The following is a 22,599-nucleotide window of genomic DNA, read 5'->3' on the forward strand; positions in this document are numbered from 1 at the left end:
ACACAAACACTACAGGATAATGAAGACAATAATTTATTGGATGTCTCATCACCTCATGTTGACAACGAAATGCAAGTTGAATCTACAGAGAATTCTACTTCATTTGAAGTAAAGTATAACCTAAGGACAAGAAAACCAACATAAGTCTCATAATATTTATGTCAAATTTGTTTGTACAGTATCAGAATATTTTGAATTGCAAGGAATATTACACCAATGTTAATACAGAAAAAAGAAAGAAAAAGACACTTTAAAAATTTATTTTATTTGGTATTTATTCACCAACCAATAGCCCAGCAGCAGTGATTTTGTGGACATCAATATTAATAGTACTTGTTGAAATATAATTTTAATATTTCCTGAAATATCAATAAATACTGAGAATAATTTAGCTTAATCCTACTGGTATTCAGAATATTCATTTTTTTTATTTCCTTTAAGTAGTTGGGGGTGACCATAATTTAATTTTCATGACGCAGCACATCAGTTTATTGGTAGGATGCACAGTCAGAAATATAAAAAATATAAACAGATTTAGTAGTGTCCTATCTGTTGCTGTATATTGTGGAATATATTTTTCAACCAAAAATTTAAACAATATTGCATGACCTGACAACAAATAATGACTCTTTTAGTTATTAAGATTGTTTTTAATAGCAACAAAACAGGGTTGATAGGGTCATGAGTTATTAAGAATTACAGTCACCCTAGTGGTTATGAAAATGTCATGAGTATCAACTACAATATATATAACTGCTATCACAAAATATGGTATAAATCTAATACATTAATTAATTAATGCAGATTATAACCTACAAGATCTAGAATCTTCAACTCACCAAAATTAACTACTTCACAATAGTATACAGGATGTACATGTGCAACAAATTATAACAAAAATACAATAAATATTTATCTAGTTCTCAACTTAATTTCAGGTTAAATGCATAAATGAATGTTCCAACAGATTACTTTAACCTGCAACAAAAATGCACTATTAATGAACAATACTATTTTCAAAACGAAAGCAGCAATCAAGCATGAACACAATAGACATGACACTTAATAAATTAAATCATATTACAGTAAAATGAAAAAAAAATACTTGTACTGCTATATTAATGATGTAGTAGACTTTTAAGGAAACATCCTTAAAGTCCCTTTAGTTTTTTTTTTTTCTTTTTCGTCAACAAATTGGATTCTCTCCAAGCACCATTACATTAAAAAGATGTACATGAAAGTACAAACCTAAAAGCTCATATGAATTGCTAAAGCCCCTAAAATACAATGTACATGTGTATATAGATTTGTGTGGTTGAACAACCACTTTTATAAGTAGAACAATTTGAAGCAATTAGTCATAGGACAACATGATCTAAATGATGCTAGGTTGTACATGTATATGAATATTAATTAAAATCAAGGTAAAAATTACTTGCATGATAAAATCAATTACCATCTACTTTTTTTCCATTACATTTAACACAAATATTGACATTACTTTTTATTAAAAAAATTATTAAAATGCATGTCAAGCAGCTTAGTGATGAAGATTATCCCAAATTTCATAATTGTTTTCTAATTAATGGGGCATTTTGAAAAGATTTAACATGAGTGTTGCCTCCGGCTGTATTTATTTTATTTGATGTCTATACACTACAGCAAGTACATGTTCAAGTACATCACAAAAAGTGAAACAAATGCAAATTGTGAATTCAATAGAAGAAAGGCAGTTTATTCATGAAAATCTAGTGTAGATTAATCATAAAATGTATCAGTTCACTCAAACTGAAGAACACAAAATAAATATGGAATAAATCAAATAGGTAAAATGTATTTCAAAGTAATGTGTAGCTCAACTGCACTACATCTCTGTCAGTTGTTAAAATCTTGGCAACACACAAATTGCTTCTTCAGGGAGAAAACTAGAATAAAAAAAGGTTGGGGGGAGGGGGTAAGTAAATACAATAAAAATTGAAGTGGATAAGCCGTATAGTATACATAGAACAAGTAGCTTCTTCACCAGCCAAGGTTTATTCATCATTATACCTTGTCATAATTCTCACTATAAACCTGTATTCACAGTCGAGGAAATCAAACACAACATTTCATGCTCCTGTGCCTTTGGATGGTAAATGAAACACAGAATCCAGGGTTGTCATGAATTTCCATGAATAATTGAGGCAAAACCATGTGTTTTTGTCAGTTAAGCGGTGACGTGATACAAGACGTCAAAATCTATTGGTTAAAATTTGAATTTGCATAAAGCCTTATGATTTTAATACCTAGGAGATGCATAGTTGAGCTACTTGTTACTTTACAATATATTTAGCCATATTACTGGTGTGCACTCTTGCTTTAATATTCAGTTATTTTGACAGTAGTCATAGTTGGACTGATTCTGTTTTTACATACCCAGCTACAATGATCAACATTCAATGGATAAATTTACAAGAAATACCGGTACATAATTTACTTCCACACATCATACACGTTTATGTGGAATGTGACACAGATATTGCAACAAACCTTAAATTTGTAAACTAACAAAGAGATTATAAATGAAAAGAAAAGAAAATTTTGTTGTGAAGTTTTGATTAGGAGAAGCCACTGACACAATTAGTTTTAAGAGTAGGGGTAGAAAGCTGCACACATGCGGTGATAACAATGATTGCTTAAAAATGCAAAAGCTAATAAGTAGACGCTTGTTTGTAAACAATGATACTCTATGGTTGCCTGCCACATGCGCAGGTGCCGACTTCCCTGCTTGAATTTATCAGCCAGAATCATAAAAACAAATGGTATTTTTAGAAATAGCCATAGAGGGCAGCAGCGAAATTCACATTTTTTGTGATGCGCCAATAGCAGAAATTGCTTTGGGTAAAAACAAAAGCATGATTATCCAGGCAAGAACAGCAGTCGAATTGTGATATGATTCAATCTGGAAACATCTTTATTGCAACATTATTCTCCATCCGAGACATCTGTATCTGCTGCATTGTGACCTTTTATTTGTATGTACTTAACCTCACGTTCAAGCTCCACTGTGCCACAGGCACACCAGGGCTTTGAAAATAACTGTATTACTTCCTCTAATTTCTTGCCCTTGGTTTCCGGTAAAAAGACAAATATAAAGAAAAATCCTAGAAGTGATAGTCCACTATATAAGAAGAATGCACCTGTAAGAAAACATAACAAATAAATGTATTGTATAGTGAGAATCAATACATACATTAGTCCTTTATTTTACTATCTATATATACTGTAAAACACATCTTTTTAGCTAGCATGTCATTTTAGCTAATTTAGCTAATCTGTAATTTCACCAATTCAAGATGTCCCTAATTTAGAATAAAGTATATTCTCACAATGAGATTGTTGGCCTTTTTAGCTAAATTGAGATTTCAAATTGGCTAAAATATGACATGTAGCTATTTCAATGTGTTTTACAGTATATCATTTATTGCCATATTCGTCCGACTTAGAACCCAGGGTACTCAAGCTCAGAACAATCATGTTTTTTTACAAAGCAGTAAAGTCTCATAAAGCAGTTTGAATTAATGAATGGGGATACACATGTACTTATAACTGCAAGACCGCTTACCATGCCTTGTTAGCGCATCAGTCAATGTTAGGAATGTCATTGAGATGAGTAAGTTACAAATCCAGTTAACAGCACTGGAGCAAGCGTTACCAGTACTTCTAGCCCAATTAGGATAAATCTCGGCATTTATAACCCATGGCATTGTACCCATTCCTACAAAGAGAAAATAATTAATATAGAATAAAATAGAATAAATAATTATGTAACATATAAAATGCATACCAAGCAACAACAATTTTCAAATCAAATATTCAATTGCAAAAACTTATACTTGGAGGAATAATCAGTGATTATATTACAACTAGGTTGTACAACAAATTTCTTGCTAGAGTGGCAATCAAAAGGATGTCAAATCAAGTACTGTTGATATCCTAAGGGTACATAAATTTGACTGCATCTTTCTACTAAGCAGCAAATGGGAACCTGGTAAAGGAGTTATAAAAAAGTGTTGATATACTTACCTGGAGCAAAGAAGATGAGATAGAGTACAAGACCTGCAATGCCCATCCAAGAGTAAGCAGTGGGACAAAAATCATAGGCAAATGTAAACTGAGTGCTATTTCCACATCTAGTCCATTTCATTGGTTCGTCCATAGTTCTAGTAATGGGATCACATGATCCACTACCGTTAACAGCTGTATTATGAAGATCTAAATAACAAAATCCACATCCATGGTCTGATATGCAATCATTGCATGAACTGAAAAAAAAAAATTAATAATAGAGTGATGTCTTACTGATGTCTTACTTTAATACTAGGGAAGATGGGTGAGTATAAGTAATTGGTAGTAACTAATAAACTGGTTTTCATGTTTTTTTTCTGGTTCATGTTGATATTAGGCAATTCCTACCAACAAGTGTGTTTAGCCTCTGCATAGCATATGAACACCTGAGACTGAGTACATTGTGGTTGTCACAGTTGCGATGCTTGTTTTCAGCCAAAGTAGCTCTCTAGGTAGATCTGTCACTTCAGTGCAAACAGACTTGAGACGAATCTGAGACAGTGTGTCTGCAATGGTCTTGTATCTGCACTCCAGTAGAATGTGGGGTGCTAAACACACTAAATGAGAATCTTTACAGTATGGTTGTAAAAAAACAGTAGTGACCATGTGTAGACACACCTCAACAAAATTCAATCTGTCTTCAATGTCTAGCAGGAAGAAAGGCTAGTAGTTGATGCTAAATAACTGCCATCAGCTTCTACTACTTGATGTGTCTGGCTGATAGACTGATAGAGCCTAAAAGTCTCTGCAGTCTGCAGATCCAGCATGTGTGCCCCCTAATTAGTGTTCAAAGCGCCGTCAAAAAAAATGAGACAGTTGGGTGCAGTGGGAAGAAGACATCCCGCCCAACAATTGGGTAAGACAGCAAATATCATGCTACTTACTGTCATAAGATGTGTACTTCTGAGTTGGTTATTCCACGGATCTGATTGACCAGTGGGCTGAATTGTGTGTGTGTTTATTTGAAGCATTGTTTAGGATGCAGCATGTGCGTCAATTTCATGTAAACAGAAAATGCATTTTACACCCATTGTGATCATCACATGGAACCCATATCAAGACTTTTTTTTTTGTACGTGTTTGTAAATAACACAAAATTCATTCAAGACTAAATGGTCTTGACCACAATATGACAAAATATTGATAGCACAGTTCAATTAAAAAAGATGAGAGAAGAAAATTCCCTATAAAAGGGTTGAGATACATACTATATAATGTTACCACGTACTGGATAATTTATGGTCACCAAGGAAAATATATGGTGACTAACTAGTGGCAGCTCAGAGAGCTGACACTGAAGAGTCACTAAATATTTCAATTTACACACAGTACATAGCTGATTTATTGAATCAATATGAAAACAGTTCAGTAATGTATTCCATGTATTACATTAACCAGTGTGACACTCAGTTATTCTATCATGCTTGACAGATCATGTATATACGTCTGCTGATCCCGATAACTATAAGGTTTCACGTGAACAAACAAACCAACATCAAATATAATTAACATAATGCAAGAATGGTATTATTCATTACACGTAGATATTAGCCAGTAAAAGACCTGGTCTTGTGATCCTTTATAGGGTTAATGTAAATTAGAGCAGACATGGTTGCTTACAATATCATAACGTATTTCACAGATATTATAAAGCAATTTACTATTCATAAATGAAACTTAGAAATATTGTATAAATAAACTGGCTCTAAAATTAGGTAAAACACCAATCATTTTACGCTGTTAGTTCCTTGTTCAGAAGGCATTCTACACAGGATTTTATTGCATCCAAGGACATTCAATTTCAAGCTAGTTGGAACCTGAAATTATGCGGAAGAATTCAAACTTCAAACACAAATTTGTTTTATCTTTATTACCGGTATGTGAATTTTGATTGGCATTAACATTTCACTCACTGAACAATATTTCACTAAAATATATGATAGGATTAAAACAAATTAATGTGAATAAGGAACAGATATTATGATAATATACAAAACAAGTAGACCCCAACCAATCTCATTTGAGCAAACTTATTGTTATTCCCATTACATTTGGAGAAGTAGGTAGTTATCAATAGATAATAAATTATTAAGTAAGAAATTGGTGATTGGCGATAATTCATTGCCCATTAATCACTAATTATTATTACAATTATGATAATTATAATAATTATAAGTATTATTTAATAAATACCTGCCATGACCAATTCTTAATAATATGCTAAAGGTTTATGAATATGTTTTTAAAATCGATTGAAGTTTATCCCATTACATATATATGTACAGTGCAGTTGCAGGTGTCCTATTAAATCCAGTCTAAAACCAACATACTACCAGCCCAAGTAATTATGTTCTATTTAATTTTTCTCATTTAAATATACAAATCAATACAGCAGAGTCAGATACAGAGGTTGACCCATTCATGAGTACACATAAACAGTGAATGGAAAAACAGAATAGACAGACTCACCTATAACCACTACAATTAACATGTGTTGAAGATTTCACATAACTATGACTAATCGGTGGGGAATCTAATGACGCCAAAAGGAATCCCGCGGCTAAGAATAATAGACTAAATATAACACCTGCAAAATACGAATAAATTAATCACATTGTGACTTCAATTTAAAAAGTTCATGAACTCAAAAACAGCTTGAAGAATAGTTAATAGTCGGTGATCTAGAGAAATAAGTGCCAAAGCAGTAACAGTCTAAAAATAAATCTCTTACAACACAAATCACTATTAAGCAAGGAAATGCACAGTTTCCTTTCTAGTTAATCTCACCAGGTTAGCATTATTATTAAACTCCCTACTGACTTAAACCTGTTTCCCTATCTTTGATAATCGCTGGTAGATTAGCTTGTCTACAATGAATATAAAGTAGCTTTGTATATAGGTATCAAGCAATCAATAAAATCTCAGTGACTTTAGCATTGAAACATTGAACTGAACATGCACTTATGTATTGAAAATATTCCTAACCAGTACACAATCACTGTTTGCATGAAAATATACTAGTGGAAAATAAGTAGAGATCCAGCAGAAAATAAGTTTAGGTCTAGCAGAGATGTGAATCTGGTTGCCATGGAAATAATTTTCGGTATGATTTTTATTCATGGACTTTCCTAACATTTCAGAAAAAATTGAATGCCCATGAAAACCAGTACCAGTCTGTAAGATGTTGGGGGTTCAGATCTTGTTGTCATGGAAACAGAACGTTGTCAGATACTCAAAATGTTAACAATGAATTTTCTTGATATTCTTCAGAATAGGTATTGTCCTTCGAAATTTAAACCAAGCAGTTTGATTTCAGGAGAGATCTGGATCCAGTTGCTATGAAGACAGTGAAATTGCTAGGATTCTTCACCATTGCCAAATAGGGTTAATAATAATGAATAAACAATTCATGACTCAATTTTCTCTTTCTTTTCAAAAAAAAAAAATAAGCAATATGTAAATATGACAAATGTGCTTTTTTGTCATTATAAACATACAATAGGCTTGAGGTATTAGTTTAATATCAATAAATTACATACCGGTAGGTGGGTGATCAAGGTTTGTGCTCTTGGAGAGCCTTCTAGGTAAATTAATGTAATTTATCATTTGCGATATTGCTGTTAGTCAAATAGTGTGTGCTGGTATACACATTTTTTGGTTTTAAATAGATTATGTACAGCATTAGCTATAGCCGCCTGTTTTTTTGTCTTTTTTTATCACAGTACATGTATCCTGACAGGATTTACCTAATATGCACATATTAATATATTTGACGTCAGTATTCTAAATATAGTTGTATGCAGTACTTGTTGGCATCATTTAGATGATGCTTGTAGGAGTTTTGAAATAATCTAGTGCCATCAGAGCTAAGTTTGAATGACACACATGCAATAAATTGATTGGTATCCATGGTAATATTAAATTACATGAAATATATAATCCTTACCCATCATACTGCCTAAGCTGAGTTTTCTACGACCAATTTTTTCAACTAGATAAAGTCCAACACCAGTGAATAAAAAATTTGTGAATCCTACAACAGCAGCCAACCATATGGCAAAATTATCATCTTTCACACCAGACATTTTAATGATTGTTGCACTGTAGTACCTGTTGAATAAATTATCAAAGCATGTCTTAGTTACGTTGGACCAATCTTAAGTCAGTTTATATTTTAAAGGGCGGTAGTTGTCGCGTCATGTATGCGCAAGATATATGGGTCTCATATAAACAAAGATGGCAACTTTGATTGTACAACAGATCAGATTAATTAGATATTTTTTTTAGGTGATTGGAAGGTATTGAAGGAGTCACTGGTGGTAATTGGTGCAAGTCGCACCCAGGTCAAATCTCATACTTGACGTTTCCATTAGAAGTGCACATTGGATTATAGGAAAATCAATGTTTATCAACACAATTGTCAAACATGCGCAGCGCAACAATCACCGCCCTTTAATAAATGTGTGTTTCACTGTTGCATGATCTGATATTGTATAATATTGTATTGTACAATATCAAACAAATATCAACATTAGAATAAACATGTGTATGAGGGTCCTGGATTGCAGAGGTACTGTGAAATACTTTAGCTGGAATTAATTTAAAAGAATTTTTGGGTGTTTTGTATGGAATTTATTCTCACTGATTTTTGACAAGTTGAATGTTAAATATAGGAAAAAAGGTATATTCGCTGGATTTTGTTTTCACTGAATCATTCCTTCAGCGAAAATAATGAAAATTAATTTCAAACAAATTTTTTTTTACAATATATATCAGCCTGGAAAATGTGCCAAGAGTGGCCATATAATTCAGCAGAACCTATACAGATTCAATGCAGTACTACAGAAATTAATAAATGATTATTGTCAAACCTTATTTCTCAATTATTTTTTTTAGCATTCATTAATGATGACAGTCAAATAGATTCAATTCTTTCACATCATAACAGTATGTAATGGAAAACAAACTAACATCAGAACAAAACACATCAATCAATTGTATATAAATAAAATTGGAAACAAATTAATACAAAAACAAGACAAAGTTTTCACCCCCCCCCCTCCCTTCCTCCCCAGTGGTGAATAAAAGATGTTCAGTTTCTCTCTTTCAATTTTTGTTTTGTGCAAAAATTCTTTTTATGTACCAGAATCACCAGTTATTGAAGCAAAATATTTGTAACGTTTGTGTGATGCATTTATAAATAGGTAATCCAAAATTAAATTCCATACGAGGGAATTTGACACAGTAACAAATGTTATACTTAGAAATAAGCAGTGCAGCTAGCTCACACATGCATTATGATCCAGCTGTAGTGACGGAAGAAGAATTCATAAAAATATACCATATTCAAAGTACTTCAGGTTTCCGATTAAAAACCTTGCAGTATATAGTAATCACTACAACTGAGCAAAATTTTAGAAAGACTGACTTTGGGGAAACCCTTGAAAGATATAGCATCATGTAATCATTGTCTCATATTCCCGTTTCTGCTCCCGGCTATTTCTTGTTTTTCAACCTTTCCTTCGTATATAAAGTCCGTCACGTACTCATAGACTCCCTGAAGATGATTTACAATGACAAATATAACCTGACTCACATAACAGTATTAATGCCGGCTAACTGCTGAAACATTTGCATACCGCATCCAACGATTAATGCTCTTCTGACAGCAGGCGTCTGTATCATTTGAACTAATACAGCCTTTTTACCTGCAAAGCATACAAAGAAAGCATGCACTGAAATAATATTTCATAGTACAGAAGCACATTGAAAACACATAATTCAAACTATGTTGGGATAACATATCTGTCTGGTGTCTCATGCCCCTTAGACCAAAGCAATTTTTACAGGAAAAAATCCAATGATACTAAATACAAGACTTTCCCTGAAAAATGTAAATGAGTAATTTAAAAAAGTTTTATTTTTTTCCATTTCAAAATATTATTCAAATGATTATTCATAATCAATGTATCAATGTATTTAGTTCTAATAAATCATTTACATAAAATTTGGGGAATAAAAAAAATCAGGAATGATGTCTATCGGTATATACTGATTCAAATGTCAGGTGAAATTTCCCATTCTGGCCACGAGGAGCGTTGCTTAAGCTTAAGACATATAGAAGTACCCTAATTGTACCCACAAGCTATTAAAATTCATTGACGCAAAAGGAATTAGAATGGCCAAGATTTCTCTCAGTTAACAAAGTTAAAAGTAGATGGCAATCTCTTTTGCCATAACCTGATCGACAAGATCGGGGAGTCGATTGACAATAAACCATTATACTATTACATAATTTCTGACAATAGTACATTTCCTTTTCAAAATTTGTTTCTAGTTTTATATTGTGTTAGTGTATCACACATTTTTTGAATTTGGTTTTGCTAAAATATTGCGAAAATGAAAACAAATTTGTTACCACACCATTTTTTTGAGCATTTCTGGACCAGAAGTAAATATTTTATTCTTAAAAGTCAAATATTTTCACTGTATTGGCGCAAGTATTATATGAAATAAAATTTAAATAAAGTGAGAGAGGAAAATTTGATGACATGAAAAACCGCTATTAAATGATAACATCAAGACAACAGTCAGTTTATCACAATGGACTTTAAGTTGTCATGTTAGTAAGGTGAAATATCTTTATTTCAAAATCAGAAACTCATTATTTCAGGCAATTAAATAAAATAATTAGTCTAAGTGATCTATTACTATAACGACACTAATAAATTGAAAAAACAATCAATACTACTCGTGGATATCACACCGTGAAATCCCAGCTGTCAAGGATGACAAATAAAATGAACTGCGAAAATAAAAAAATGGAAATTCAACAAATTTGAGAATCCATATTCTCTGCAAACATTCCATTTGTAATAGCACTATATATTTTCTGTTATTTGCACATATAGAGCCACATGTACTATTAAATAATTGAATATAATTTGACATGCTAGTTGGAGAAGCAGTTAGTATTTATAGCCATGCTCCTTTTAGTTGATTTTATTAATTAATAATTAACATCCATCTGCAGGAATTGAATTACATGTGTGTGGTATGTGGTATGTTATTGAAATGTATGTATGGTACTAGTTCTAGTCCCACTAAGCAATTGTTATGTATTTGGGGCTAATTTACATCACTGCACATTTTATAGTGTTGGAAAACCAACCACTCAACTGTGGATATGCCATGTCTAACACTGAATTGGAATATAGCTTTACATTACTATTTCATTAAACTCACCAAGCATATCGTTGAAACATGTGTAATTCTCAGATTTAGTTCTTGCAGATATGTTAGTGCAATGTTAGTGTACAAAACTTAAAAGCATTAAACACCGGCTCAGCAATTTCTCAATTAATTAATAAACTAATAAATAAATCATTTTTTGTAGATAAGTCTTAATTAAATATTGTTGCAGTAATAACTAAGATGAAAACAGATTTATTATAATTATATATTTTTTAACAATTAAGATTTTAATAAAGACCTGTAAACTGCTGAAATCAGTTTTTTATCAGTTTCAGCACTTCAGAACCCAATACAATTCTAAATTAACTGATTTTTGTTGAAAAGATGTAACAAAATGAAGGCCCATAATACAAACTGAAAAATGCGACTGTGTTGCAGTTTGTATATGTTCAATAACAGAATGAAGATACCTCTGGCTTGCATTTCTTCTTTTTGTTCTTCAATATTGCGCTGAATTTCATCCAGCTCCTCATCAACCCCTACACCTGCACGCATGAGTGATAACACTCTCCTCGCTTCTTCTTTTCTTCCTTTAGTAATAAGCCAGCGAGGACTCTCAGGTAGAAAGAGGAATCCAATAAACTGAATTAATGAAGGCACACCTGCCAGACCAAGCATGTACCTGTCGGAATTATGAAAGCAATTTACATGTATAATTTAAATAAGCAGCCCTTCGGCTGAAATAGCTCCGCTATTAGCAAAGCACATTTTAATTGAAGAACTGAAGATATCACCACAAAATGAACAAATCTGAGAGAGGACCACCTGTAGTATCTATATGTATAATATTCAATCAATCAGACATGCGGTTTTTAACAATAAGTCCAAAATATCACTTTTTACTGAAAATCACATGAAAATTCATCGAAATTAGAGAATTGAAGATATCATCATGAAATAAACAAATCTGAAAGACGTCCACCTGAGGTACCAACATGTATAATATTAAAGCAATTTGACTTTCAACAAAGAAGTCAAAAATATCACTTTTTACCAATATTAACAAAAATAATCACTAAAAGCAGAACTTAAAAAAAGTCACTGAAAATGTGATCTTATGTGCTGGAAAGAGTAATATGTTGAATGAAACAATTTCATGCAATTACAGATGAAATTTATTTGGTAAATAGTATGGTGATTTTAATATGATGGAATATTCTGCAGTATTTTCTTCAAAAAACAAAGGCCGAAAACTCCCAGAAAATAGTACTTTGGAATGGTTGTTGAGACTCCCCTGAACAGTGTAACAAGATTACCCCTGCATGTGTAACGCATATACATTTGATTGTTCAGGATTACTTACAAGTTGAGTTCCTGTTGTTTATTTGAATTTTCACCGGCTCTTCGCTCGGTGTTCCTCAGCAGTGTGTGCAGAGCCCATAGAATTATGTGGAATAGTGGTGCGCCTCTTAGCAACGTGGAACGTCTTGTGACGTAGCTCCGTCCCCAAGGATTATTATTTTTGTACATGCACTGATAATTACACTCCACTGTTTTAATCTGCTGCCAAATCACTGCACTAGCTCATACAACGTAAACAACTTCTCTAGTTTATAAATAATTTAATAACATACATGGCTTTGTTGACTCCATTATAAGTGCACGAGTTGGCATGAAAGACCTACATGTAATTAAACAAGTGACTTGATGGTTGAAATTAACTCCGCTGTCCTACAAGAATATTGTGGAATCCAAGCAATGCACACACATAAGACAAAACTCAGTTAAAGCATAGAAAAAGTAAAATAGTTCTGGTTAAGAAAATGCCAACCTAATTTCATCAAAAAAATTGTTCACAAAAATTATCGGGTATGTACACCTCAAATATCAAAGCAATCCGGCTGGTAGTTTCCAAGAAAAAGTCGAAAATAACATTTTTTACCAAAAATGATGAAAATATTTGCTCAAAATAGAGAATTTATGATATCATCACAAAATCATACAGTTCCCCAAAACGGTTAATTATTTAATTAAAAGAAGTGCTTTAATTTATCATAACATAATAATTTTTTTGAAGAATACGACAATAACTATTCATACCTCCATCCGTTTTCTTTATCGTAACTGAAGGCGCCATCTAATACACATGCGATAAATTGGCCACCAGTGATAAACATACTGTTAATCAATATAAGACGTCCACGCATATCAGCTGGGGCTGCCTCTGCTATGTACATAGGAACTGTCATGGAGGCTAAACCTGTAAATGGAAAACATTAGTTATTGATATAAAGTCTGCAGACATAAGAGATGTAATATAGGTGTATTCTCGCAAGTTATAAAAGAACCAGACAAATTTGAAAGAGGTCTACCTACATATGTATGATATTAAAGCAATCTGACTTGCGGTTTTCAACAAGAAGTTGAAAATATCACTTTTTACCCAAAATGACGTAAATATTCATCAAAATTAGGGGATTGAAGGTATATCATCACAAAATGAACAAATCTGAGAAAGGTCCACATATAGTACATTTGTACCTATATACAATATCAAAATAATCGGACTTGCAGTTTTAAACAAGAAGTTGAAAATATCACTTTTTACCAAAAATGACAATAATATTCATCAAAATTAGAGAATTGAAGATATCATCATGAAATGAACAAGTCTAACAGAGGTCTACTCAAGGTACATATACACCACGTGTCAAGGTTTGTAGTTTTCAAGAAAAGGTTAAAAAAGTAAAAAGTTGACGTGGACGAAAGACGACAGACAATCACTCATATGATAAGCTCCGCTCGACAAAGTCAACAACGGAGCTGAAAATTAGTCATGGATAGAAAATGGATGGATGCACATAGAGCTCTTCTATGGCAATACAGTAAGTTTATAAAAAATAAGAAAACGATATCACATCATAAACATGGAAGATAAACAATACATTGCACATTGTTGCATAAAGGCCAACAAATAGAAAAAAGCAACAAAACAAACAAAAAGGTATTTTAAATTATTAAAAACTATAACTGGGCTAAATTAAGAATATAAATGTTATAAAGGGCAATATAAGATGTGCATATACAGTAATACATATTATGTGACACTGATTTCTTAGAATTCCACACTAAACTACAATATAAATCCCACGCAGTTCCCCTCAGGAATATTAATAATCAGATATGTTCGATATTCTACAAATGACTGCAAGTACTGACTATATACCTTTTTTTTAAGTTGAGCTGTGTCATTGACTACTAGAGTTAAATTTTCATACAAAAACTGTGCAAAAGATGAGGACACTTGATGTCCATTACAGACCCAGAAGATCCATAATTACTACACTGACATTTGAAATGGGATTGCCGGCATAACATGCAATTTCTTCAAGGCTACATACATATGGGAACTGGATAATAAACATGAAATGCCAAAATTCTCTCCAAGTGGAATTGAGTAAAGACAGTTTTGAAAATAATAAAAAATCCAATTTGCAGTTTACGATAAAGTAGATCTATACATAAACTAGCAGCCAAGTTAAATTCCAATTAATGAACAAAATTCTGATTGAGGTGAATATCTTTAAAATACAGTACTCAGATCCTTGATCACTAAAACAAATATATATGTGCATATGTGGTAAAATGTGAATGTCATCATTAGACCAGCTTTCATTAAAACACCAGTCAGCCATTTTTAATTTGATCTGCAAAATGAGATGCATCAAGGTCCCATTCTGTTCAATGTATGTATCTAATTTGAATGACATTTACCCATGTACAACTGAGGTATAGTTTCAAAATTACAAAAATGCTTGATTGAATACATTTTTAGCTTTAAAATGGCCACCATTCGGCCATCTTGAATCAGATCTTGAAACAAATCCGGTGCATAGACGGGACTCTGAACTCAAAAATTAATAGAATTTGATGGAAGTCTACTTGGCTACCTAAATCCCATGGTACATTGTAATAGTCCCATGGTATTATTTGGTAGTCCATCAGTTTTAGTCGTAAATAGAAATAAATACATATCATTTTGCTTAATCTGTAGGACATCAATAGATAAATTGGTTTGTTAGAAAACAAAGGACTAACATTCTGTAAATTTCAAGTAGTCAGTTGAGGCTAGCGGGTACTCATTTTTGAAAATGGTAGTCCCAGGAGAAGACTAAGGTACCCTGGGCTTTGAGCCCTGTTATTTACGTAACATGATATATGATTTATGTACAAAGTTTAATTGTGATTGGTCCATGTATATATACGATACAGGTACAAATGACTGTCAGGTACTGCCAGGCTTAATTACCACAAGAAGCACTGCAAATACAATAATAAGATTTAAACAGTTTGTCATTAAGAATGACAGTCAACTAACAAGTTTAATATTAACAACATGGTATTCAAACCTATTCATCATTAATGAGTAATACCATACATGTATATGCCATACACTGTTACATGTACACAAGCTAGGATACGAAGTAGCCCTAAAGCCCAGAAAATCTATTTCCCAAAAGATTACAACACTTAGAATGACTTGAGGGCATCAATTGAATAATCTGTTCATGTGCCAACAAGAAGCATTACAGTATTTGGAAATTCCGCCTCAAACATTTTTTTTTTATTGATTAATAAAAAATGTGTGTTGGCATTCGACAATTGAAAAAACAAAACAAATGTACTTTTGAGTCACTGAAGAGATAATAATTCAGTGTACCGGTATATTTTATTTTATTTCTCTATTATAGGTATTTTCTGGGGGTAATGTTATTCTATTAACAGTAATAAATTCCAATTATATATCACAGTTTTGTCATGTTAACCTGTTTTTTTCTTCATTTCTTCAAAAAAAAAAAAAAAGTATGTGCAACTGTTTTAGAATTCATACATAAGTCACACTGCTACAAATACTAGTACATTCATGCTAGACAACTAGGAATGAATTCTACTGTCTGGCACACAAAAGATATAACTCAAGATAGATCACCATGCTTAGAGCCCATAGCAACAACCATTGCCAAGGATGGAGAAATTACATTTAATCAGAGAAATCACTTTTGGTTCTCTATCCAGGGAATGTATTCAATTTTTTGAAATTTGTTAAATACATTGCTGGAACAATTTATTCGATTCGGTCTGTGTCTTGGGGGAAAACTAGCCAGGTTATTGAACAAGTAATTGAAAATAGCATATATCTTATGATTCATCGTGACTGATTAGCGCATGCTTCTATTAGATCAAATAAAACATACCTTCTATAATTCATCACGTGACGTGAAGTGGCTTCATTCATGAGAAAATAATATACTTTTCCAACAAATCACCAGAAATTTGTAATTTTCAGCAATAATAATAATAATAGCAAATTATAAGCATATCCAGTTTATTTTGGAAATCAGATTTGATAATGTGATAAAAAAAATATCACCTGATATGACTAATCTTTATATGTATAAGTGGCGTTCACGTTGGAGATCTCGGCACGTGGTCAAGACTTGGAACCGAGTCAGCATGTGTCGAAACTTGTGTGTGAACGATCAGTACTGAGTCGGCAACGTGCCGAAACTTGTGTGTTAACAGTCAGGGCCGAGTCGGAACGAGTCGAAACTTGTGTATGAACGGTTGGGACTGAGTCGGCATGTGCCGAGACTTGCAACCGAGGCGGCATGTGCCGAGACTTGGAACCGAGACAGCATGTGCCGAAACTTGTGTGTGAACGGTCAGGATCGAGTCGACAACGTGCCGAAAAAACTTGATCTTGGTCCTGATAGATGGTTGGAACCGAAACTCGGCATGTGCCAAGATTTGCTGCCTGAACGATCGGCATGAGTCGAAATCACATCTTGCAATGCTACATTGACGTGCAAAAATAATTGTTTTTTGAATCTTCTTTGCTGTTCATTTGCACGATGACTCGCAAAAAATACCATAACAACAAATGGATATAATTTCACTCAATATAGCAATTACTATTATCATCATATGCTTATCGTTTTCCATGTTTGGGTCAAATAACAGATCGACGAATGAGGGCGTGATTTCGGCACAAGCCAAGTCCTATAAAGTGGGTCCCGACTAACATGAACATAGTTGCTGTAATCAGTTTGCAAACACAAAGAATTAAAAATTTCGGCACGTGCCGAGATCCCGTAACGTGAACGTAGTAGTAGATGGTTGAAATTTGTGGATGCATCAAAAACTTAATTGTTTCCAGTGTGTGGATAATCACATATGTCATCACTTGACTCATCAACTATGTCTTTAAATAAGAGTCATTTAGTGATAACCTCAGTGTATAATGTATTTTTAATCATTGGACACTGATTCATGTTTCTAGGAACCTCTTATTAAACTTTAGTACCTCTGGCCCCTCTAACTCAGTGTTGATAATAGGAACCTCTTATTAAACTTTAGTACCTCTGGCCCCTCTAACTCAGTGTTGATTAATTTATATCATAATCTGATATGTTTCTGAGTCCCTTATTTATTCTATTATAAGACCATTTGAATGCCAAAGTTTCAAAAATATACCTGTGTATAACGTTTTCTAAATTTGTCTTGATTTTGATCAAGACATACCAATTACTACCTTTTTTTTACGCTGATGTATTCCACACTGCTTATCTGACAGGTTATTTTACATAGAGCTCTATCACCATTGTGGGAATCCTATTCTGTTAATTAAATGGTTTAATATGAGACTACTGACATGAAATGCCTTTCTACAATGCTTTCTCAGGTGGGATATTGACCACGTCTAAGGTACAAATAAAAAATGAAAATTGAAGCCTGATTTCAATTTATTTTAATTTCAACATCTATTATAGTTATATCATGAAGAAGATTTTTCATTTCGTTCCATGTTTTTCCAATAACTCTCAGGTTTGTACATGTATCAATTGCAATGTCTCTGATAGTAGCACACACCTGAAGACAACTAATAGAGTTAAAAACCCTTATACTATTGACATGTAAATATCACATATTTGATCAGTTCATGACATTACCATAAATTCTTTAATTTAAAATCATTTTTTTTCTCAAAAGGTGACATTTTTAAATTGTAGACCAGACTGCATTTAAATCACCATAAGTACTGCGCAGTGAGCATTTAAAATGTTGTGTAAATAAACGATATTATTAGGCAATGAAACAGACATTTTAATAACAGCCACTGGCTGCTCGTTCCTTTCAATTATTTATTGTATAAAAATATACAGTGTAACTTTTACAAGGTAATTCATGTGTCTATAAAGTCAAGCAATAAAATAATTACACTGTATGCTTACATTAGTGCATAGAGGCAATTTCATACATACCTGGTAATAGGCCTAAAACAAACAAAAAATTATGTTTTTTTTTGTTTGTTTTTTTCATTTTAATTCAATAAAAGTATGCCCTCAGGAGGCAGCTGCTGACTTTAATATGTTAGCATAATTATGCTAATTAAATATTGATAAGTTTATGCGAAACAGATCACTGTGAATTACCTTATTTTATTAAATTATTTTTTTATTTTCAACTGAAAAAAGTAATTGAGTTAACTTATTTTTTGCTGATTTGACATAAAAAGGCTAGCAAACTTGTGTGAAGAAAAGTATTTTCATTGGTTTACTAATTTTAAAGTGTAAATACAATATACGATTTTCTCTTGTAACTACCTGTATTTTTTCACAAAATATCAAAAACTTTCTGCCATGACATGTTTTTTGTCTGTGTAAAGAAAATGTCAGTGCTGTCTCTTCACATCTTTATTTATGCGTAAATTTCAAAGGTGAAGATGACATACATGCAAAAGGTGTGATAATTCAATATTCTACCTTATACATTCAACCAATGTATACACTATAATAGTTTCATTTGCATGTCAGTCGGTTATTCTTGGTCAGTGACTTCATGAGTCTGATGCGATCAACAACCCCCCCTATGATACCTGTGTCCGGTCACGTTTTTGTTTTCCTGATATGTACAACTCCAAGACATGGAAAATTAATCTTGTCAACTGATAAATCTCAAAATTTCTAGGTATTATCTTATAATCTGCAGCTGCACCGAGACGTAACTCGTAGCACTCATGCAAATTAGTTTTCAAAATATGTGCTTGTGCTCTCAGTCTTACATAACTGCAAACAGTGAGCCCATAAATAAGAAACTGCAAAGCAATGATGAAATAACTCGCACTGTATTCAGCTTCTCCACAGAGCCACTTATTAGTGCTGTCACCATGGTGATCGCATAGTGTGCACCAATTGACAACCGTGCAGTGAAATCAACACTCCTACAGTAATGAATCTAGTGCCATTACAGCGCAAACTGAGCAGGAAGCATGATTTTATAATACTCTGAGATTAGTAAGCCCATCTAGAGTCATATTTCACTTCATATCCATTTGTTTGAATGGAAATATTGAGTGAAGTAGTTTACGTTAGTTAATTATGATGGTTTTTTTTTCCTCACAGAGTATAGTTTTCTAATTATTTGGAGATTATATTCCAAATGTAGTCCTCTCATTACCTCCCTCACTCCCTCCCTCGATGTAAATATCACTCAAAATGTGATATTGATCACTTTTTGTGAGAAAAACTGATATCAAATCATTGACATGTAAATTGTTATATACTGTAAAATACTTTATTTTAGATGGAATTAATTTTCGCTGAAAAAGCTTTTTGGGTGTTTTGTATGAAATTTATTTTCACAGATTTTTGAAAAGTTTAATGTAAAATATAGGAAAAAAAGGTATATGCGCTGGATTTTATTTTCACTGAATCATTCCTTCAGTGAAAATAGTGAAAATTAATTCCAAGCGAATATAAAGTATTTTACAGTTGGTAGAAAAAAAGAATCCTCACAATGCAATGAAATCTACATCTACATGCATTTATTTCATACTTTACCCTGGAGAATGTATATGCAAATTAGCTACTTGTGTATGCATAAATACTACAGGAAATGTGTGCACATGATTCATTGCATGATGTGTTTATTTAGCGTGTACTTTATTTTCGACTTGGAATCTGTATTTGCTGAATGGATAAATCAGTACATATAAAATCCAGTGAAAAGTTGGAATGAAATTGGTCAAGGCATGTCCAGGAAACGGTTGATGACATGTCCAAATGTTGATTTTTGGTGTTTTATTTGGACAAAAATGGCAGCCACTCAGTCAAAGGTCAACCAAATCAAAAATAAATCGATGTGCACATGTCTCCCATTATGAATTGTTTTTGTACCAGCTTTGAAGAAAGTCTGTCCAGGCGTCTCTGAAAAATGATGACGAACACACGGACGCATGGACGAATGGAACCCAAACATTAGTCCCCGTTTCCGACTACGTTCGACAGGGACTAAACAAGCAGCCTATCGGCTGAGATAGCTCCGCTGTTAGCAATGCACATTTCAATTAAAGAACTGAAGACATCATTAGAAAATGAACAATATGAATAGTATCAAAGCAATCGGACTTACAGTTTTTAACAAGAAGTCGAAAATATCACTTTTTACCAAAAATTACAAAAATATTCACCAAAATAAATTAATTAGAGAATTGAAGATATCATCACAAAACGAACAAATCTGAGAGAGGTCCACATGTAGTACCTATATATGTAATATCAAAGCAATCGGACTTACAGTTTTCAACAAGAAGTCGAAAATATCACTTTTTACCAAAAATGACAAAAATATTCACCAAAATTAGAGAATTGAAGATATCATCACAAAATGAACAAATCTGAGAGAGGTCCACATGTAGTACCTATATATGTAATATCAAAGCAATCGGACTTGCGGTTTTTAACAAGAAGTCAAAAATATCACTTTTTACCAAAACAAAAATATTTACCAAAATTAGAGAATTGAAAATATCATCACGAAATAAACAAATCTGAGAGAGGTCCACATGTAGTACCTATATATGTAATATCAAAGCAATTGCACTTGCGGTTTTTAACAAGAAGTCGAAAATATCAGTTTTTACCAAAAATGACAAAAATATTCACCAAAATTAGAGAATTGAAGATATCATCACGAAATGAACAAATCTGAGAGAGGTCCACATGTAGTACCTATATATGTAGTATCAAAGCAATTGGACTTGCGGTTTTTAACAAGAAGTCGAAAATATCAGTTTTTACCAAAAATGACAAAAATAATCACCAAAATTAGAAAATTGAAGATATCATTACAAAATTAACAAATCTGAGAGAGGTCCACATGTAGTACCTATAGATGTAATATCAAAGCAATTGCACTTGCGGTTTTTAACAAGAAGTCGAAAATATCAGTTTTTACCAAAAATGACAAAAATATTCACCAAAATTAGAGAATTAAAGATATCAACATGAAATGAACAAACCTAAGAGAGGTCTACCCAAGGTACATATACACCAAGTATCAAAGCATTTAGGCTTGTAGTTTTCAAGAAGAAGTCGAAAAAGTAAAACATTGACACGGACGACGACGGACAATCACTCATATGATAAGCTCCGCTCGACAAAGTCGACAGCGGAGCTAAAAAGATACTATAAAATATTCATTTTCGCTGAATGAATGATTCAGTAAAAATAAAATTCAGCAAATATAGCTTTTTTCCTCTATTTTACATTCAACTCATCACAAATCAGTGAAAATAAATTCCATACGAAAATCTTTTTAGGAGAAATTCAAAGTGGTCCTTTACTATAAAAGACCATGCAGGTGAAGATAAAATCAGAGAGAGATACCTTTTTAAAGTAACTCTAGAATAAAAATCAAGGTATTCAATAATATACGACAATAACTTAATTTTCGAATTTCATCAGTTGCTATTGTAATCTTGTATTAACAAAAGCAGCATCTTGGCTGCCTGCCATACAGTTATATCCGACCTACGGTGTAGGTGTTAAAATGCAAGGGGTGGCCTCTTGCAAAGGGAAATAACAGATTTCAAATGTTAATACTTGAAAGTTCATGCATTGAATAGCAATGACATGTATCAGACAGTGTATACATGCATTTTAAGCTTAACATGGGCAAAATGCGGAGGTAATATTCCAATTTAAACGGTGATGATATTAGTGAATATATATAGGGATGATTTTTGTCGATACAGCATTTATCCATCAACAGTTACTCCAAAGTCAAGATGAAGTTTCAAATATATTTTTTCATGATAAATAAATGAGTGCGCGGTCTATACGAGTTGATATGTCAGAATTTATTACCAGATAGAATGTCATCTTCAATGATGCATATGAATGTGAACATTTGTTTTAACTTGATTGGTACTGTATGTTGATATAATTATATATGAAT

The 22,599-nt window shown here is 32.6% G+C and overlaps 1 protein-coding gene across 1 annotated transcript in view; it reads right to left on the reverse strand.

The window, feature by feature from the left end:
- Positions 1–257: 257 nt before the first annotated feature.
- Positions 258–22,599, reverse strand: part of LOC100373277 (proton myo-inositol cotransporter-like) — a 36,674-nt gene continuing 14,332 nt past the window's right edge. Inside the window, exons 2-9 of the mRNA XM_085496837.1 lie at positions 13,402–13,561; positions 11,772–11,983; positions 9,704–9,815; positions 8,054–8,217; positions 6,577–6,694; positions 4,066–4,304; positions 3,605–3,757; positions 258–3,179 (exon numbers count right to left, since the gene is read on the reverse strand). Of these exons, the coding sequence (XP_085352963.1) occupies positions 2,965–3,179; positions 3,605–3,757; positions 4,066–4,304; positions 6,577–6,694; positions 8,054–8,217; positions 9,704–9,815; positions 11,772–11,983; positions 13,402–13,561 (1,373 nt within the window). The 3' untranslated portion in view covers positions 258–2,964. The remainder of the gene's footprint in view (positions 3,180–3,604; positions 3,758–4,065; positions 4,305–6,576; positions 6,695–8,053; positions 8,218–9,703; positions 9,816–11,771; positions 11,984–13,401; positions 13,562–22,599) is intronic.

The sequence above is a fragment of the Saccoglossus kowalevskii genome, chromosome 3 (assembly GCF_978046115.1).
Source record: "Saccoglossus kowalevskii chromosome 3, keSacKowa6.1, whole genome shotgun sequence".
Taxonomy (NCBI): domain Eukaryota; kingdom Metazoa; phylum Hemichordata; class Enteropneusta; family Harrimaniidae; genus Saccoglossus; species Saccoglossus kowalevskii.